Here is a 3,729-nt window from a genome sequence, read left to right as displayed (position 1 = left end):
TAATAAAAAATAAAAAATAAAACCGGCAATAAGGATTTCTGATATAGCACGATCAGAAGCTCCTGCTTGGGTTTTATTATTATTAATAATTATTCGGTAAAGCACTCTGTATAAAACGAATCAACCGCAATTCAATTTCTTTTTAATCAAAGCAATCCATAAAGAGTTAATAAAATTACAATTATCAAAATAATAATAATTATTATTATTATTAATCATTATAACTAATATTAATAATAAAATTACTATAATAATAATAATATAAGGAATGATAAAATAGAAATTTCAAGATTTAAGTAGGGGTAATATGGTCACTTTAGAAATGAGATTCTCATTCCCACCTCCCCATGGGGAGGTGGGAATGAGAACTCTAATAATCATTCCTAATTTTAGGTAATTCTCATTCCACCCCTCATTTAAGGAATTAAACACATCATTAATTTCTATTTCCTTATTCTTATTCTCATTCCCAATTAGTAAACACACCATAAAAGTAAAATCTACATAAATCTAAATAACACATCAAATTTATATAGTTCAATCTTTAACTTACATCAATGAAGTTTGTGATCAACCAACCTACTAGGTAAAATAAGATGTTACGAGTAATTCTCGGAAAAATAAATAATAAACAAGATAAACTATGTTATATCTTAAGGGAATTACCCTCTCCTTTTATTTAATCGGCACAATTGTATGCCATAAAGCACTTACTATCGAAATTTTAGATAAAACCACGAGTACAGCCGTCGAAAAGGGGAAGAAAAGCAAAGCAAATAACAATTTTTGGGGCACACTAAAAACAAGTGCCCGCAGGTAAACAAAAGACACACAAAGTGCTGCGGGATCTACACCAGCTCTACTAAATACTGATGCAAATAAAATAATGTACAAATTCCATAGTCGCGAAGGCGCTTGACAGCCATTGATTAATCCTCCAGTAATTATTTTAAAAGTTAATTAAATGTTGGAGGAGCTTTTGAAGGATCCAAGAGCTTTAGAAGCAGATGCTCTGAGGATGAATTGGTGGTAAAATGCAGCAATTGCAGCACCAATGAAGGGGCCAACCCAGAAGATCCACTGCAACAAATACAAAAAAATAAACTTTATATTAGCATAACAAGAAACAGGATTAGAGAGAAAATTAGATTCAAATTCGGTTGGTGCATACTTGATCATCCCAAGCCTTGTCCTTCTTATAAATCACTGCAGCTCCCAAACTTCTAGCGGGGTTGATGCCAGTTCCAGTGACTGGGATTGTCGCCAAGTGAACCATGAACACAGCAAATCCAATTGGCAATGGTGCCAAGACCTTTCAATTCAAACATATATAAACAATCAATCAACCATTCAACCAGATGTTGGTAAAGTTTCTGTTATCTCTTAAATCAGATGAGCATAAGAAAGTGTGATCACTTACAGGAACATGGGAGTCCCTAGCATTTCTCTTGGGATCGGTGGCGGAGAAAACAGTGTAGACAAGAACAAAGGTACCAATGATCTCAGCACCCAATCCAGTGCCAGTGCTGTACCCATCAGCGAGCTCATTGGCTCCACCGCCGTATCTTGTGTAGTAAGACTTCTGGAAAGCCTTAACGAGCCCGCAGCCACATATGGCTCCCAAACACTGAGCCACCATGTACATTACGGCTCGCACCAGTGACACCTTCCGCGCCAAGAACAGCCCAAATGTCACCGCCGGGTTAATGTGTCCACCTGTGCGTACAATTTCATCAAACGCCTTTGAGAAATGTACATTCGTGCATATACACAGCAACAAAAAATATCAAACGCCTTTAGACTGACTTACCAGAGATACCAGCAGTGCAGTAAACAAGAACAAAGATCATGCCACCAAAGGCCCAAGCGATGCCCAGAATACCAACACCACCACATCCGTCACCGCCGTGGTTGGCGTCCGTCTGGCTTTTGTAACCAATCACTGTCAGCACAGTAATGTACAAAAACAAGAGCGTGGCGATGAACTCAGCTATAATAGCCCTGTAAAACGACCATTTAGTGAGCTCCTCGGCATCGATCAATGGAGCTGGCGGAGGGTCATGGTAATCCTTAGCATGGAACTCGCCTTGCCCACCAACCTCAATGTCCTTGGCCATTGCTACGGATTGGTCTTCACTGAGAATTTAAAAAAAAAAAAAAATTTCCCAATAGGAGATAAGAGAGGTGTGGATTTATTTAAGTGATGAAAAAGAGTGAGGAAAGTGGAGGGTATTTATGGGGGAGTTTAAAGAGATGATTGAGTATGAATTAAACTTAGTTTTTTGCCGCCCCATCGAGCTATTGTTTTGGTGTCTTTCATTTGCTACTTTCTTAGCCCCACCAATTAGATTATTGGGGTTGCTTTTCTGGATCTCAATGATTTGGCTGGCCAAAAGATCGATAAAAGACTTTAATTTTATTTTACACTTTATGTATTACTACAATACTACTTATAGAAATTCTCAGCTGGATGTCCCATCATTTTTTTCTTGCAAACATACTATATTAAGCGATTTAGGTTGATAGAATTAATATTCAATTCATTATAAAATTATATAGTTTAATAATATATATGTATTAATTTTATTAAATTATATAATATGACTTAATAGTGTGTTTACACACAAAAAATAAAGACCCCTACACTTGAGAAAAATTCTTATTAAATATATTCACAAAAGATATTTACTATTTAATTGTGTATCTTTTATCGGACTCTTGCATTTTTAATTAAATTTTTAGTTGAATGAAGATGCATTTAATCAAGTACTACAAATACAATTGTTATTAGTTGATGAACTAGTTGAATTAATGGGTTTAAGTGTAAGATGATTCTCATCATTTTCCTCACGATCAATGTTTATTTCTTAAATGGTACTATCTTTCATCAAGAATATTTTGTAATCATTCAAACATTACGGTTAACTTACTGAAGGAATATACATGAAATACTACTAACAATTAACAAAGCAGCAGCTCACCCAATGGATGCCGTAATATTTTTCCGACCAATGAACTAAATTTAATTTAAATTAAATTAAATTGACCCAAAGAAAAAAAAACAACTTCACATAAATGGCTGATAATATGACACGTTTGGCGTGTGGCCCCACAAATCATATGCATTATGTGTATTGGGAGGTCGTGACGTGGATGAACACACCGACCAATCACCAATGATCATTCATCTATCAGCACCACCGCCCATCCAACCCATGGTCCAACCGGCACCACCTCCGTCGATTCTTCTAATCACTCATATCCTGCCACGTTTCATTGTTAATGCATACGGCCGCCACCAATCATTGTTTTTTTTTTTTAATTTAAAATTAATCAGAAAAAGCAGTTCCTATCTCTATTCATCACTAATTAATCCCAGTTAAAAATATATATATATATTCTTGGCCACACTGACACCGTGATAATGTAATGAATGTAAAGTTTTTGGCTCCTATTTTGCCACTTGTCATCCCAGCTGGTCGGTTTGTCCTCTTTTGGTTCTTGGTTCTGGCTCTTGTACGCTGCGGTCCATGATAATGAATGTATGTCCACATTAAAAACGTGGAAGGTCCAAGGGTAAAAGGCCAAGTACAAAGTATGCAGCTTCGAGTTTTTTTGGTATTTGAATATATTTAACATACAATTGATGATCAAAAGCATATATTTTGATCTCCAAATGTGAGATTTTTGTTTTTATTCAAAACGTAACCTCTGTAATTTCGGTTATTA

The 3,729-nt window shown here is 35.7% G+C and overlaps 1 protein-coding gene across 1 annotated transcript; it reads right to left on the bottom strand.

The window, feature by feature from the left end:
- Positions 1–649: 649 nt before the first annotated feature.
- Positions 650–2,401, bottom strand: LOC18039157 (aquaporin PIP2-2). Its single transcript, XM_006428723.2, has 4 exons — positions 1,811–2,401; positions 1,421–1,716; positions 1,172–1,312; positions 650–1,080 (listed from the first exon to the last, which is right to left on the bottom strand). Exons 1-4 carry the CDS (start codon positions 2,115–2,117, stop codon positions 961–963), a joined length of 864 nt encoding a protein of 287 aa, XP_006428786.1. The 5' UTR covers positions 2,118–2,401; the 3' UTR covers positions 650–960.
- Between the last annotated feature and the right edge of the window lie 1,328 nt (positions 2,402–3,729).

This window comes from Citrus clementina, unplaced genomic scaffold (genome assembly GCF_000493195.1).
Source record: "Citrus clementina cultivar Clemenules unplaced genomic scaffold, Citrus_clementina_v1.0 scaffold_6, whole genome shotgun sequence".
In the NCBI taxonomy this organism is placed as follows: Eukaryota; Viridiplantae; Streptophyta; class Magnoliopsida; order Sapindales; family Rutaceae; genus Citrus; species Citrus x clementina.
The sequence above is the reverse complement of the archived record's forward strand: the minus strand, read 5'-3'. Positions and strand labels throughout refer to the sequence as shown.

What these genes read in the sequence shown, in the direction of transcription:
- LOC18039157 (XM_006428723.2), bottom strand. Translation starts at nt 2,117, where the DNA reads ATGGCCAAGGACATTGAGGTTGGTGGGCAAGGCGAGTTCCATGCTAAG. An exon ending in CTGCACTGCTGGTATCTCTG is followed by an intron (nt 1,717 to 1,810) that starts GTAAGTCAGTCT and finishes TTGTACGCACAG; the next exon opens with GTGGACACATTAACCCGGCG. An exon ending in CTAGGGACTCCCATGTTCCT is followed by an intron (nt 1,313 to 1,420) that starts GTAAGTGATCAC and finishes TTGAATTGAAAG; the next exon opens with GTCTTGGCACCATTGCCAAT.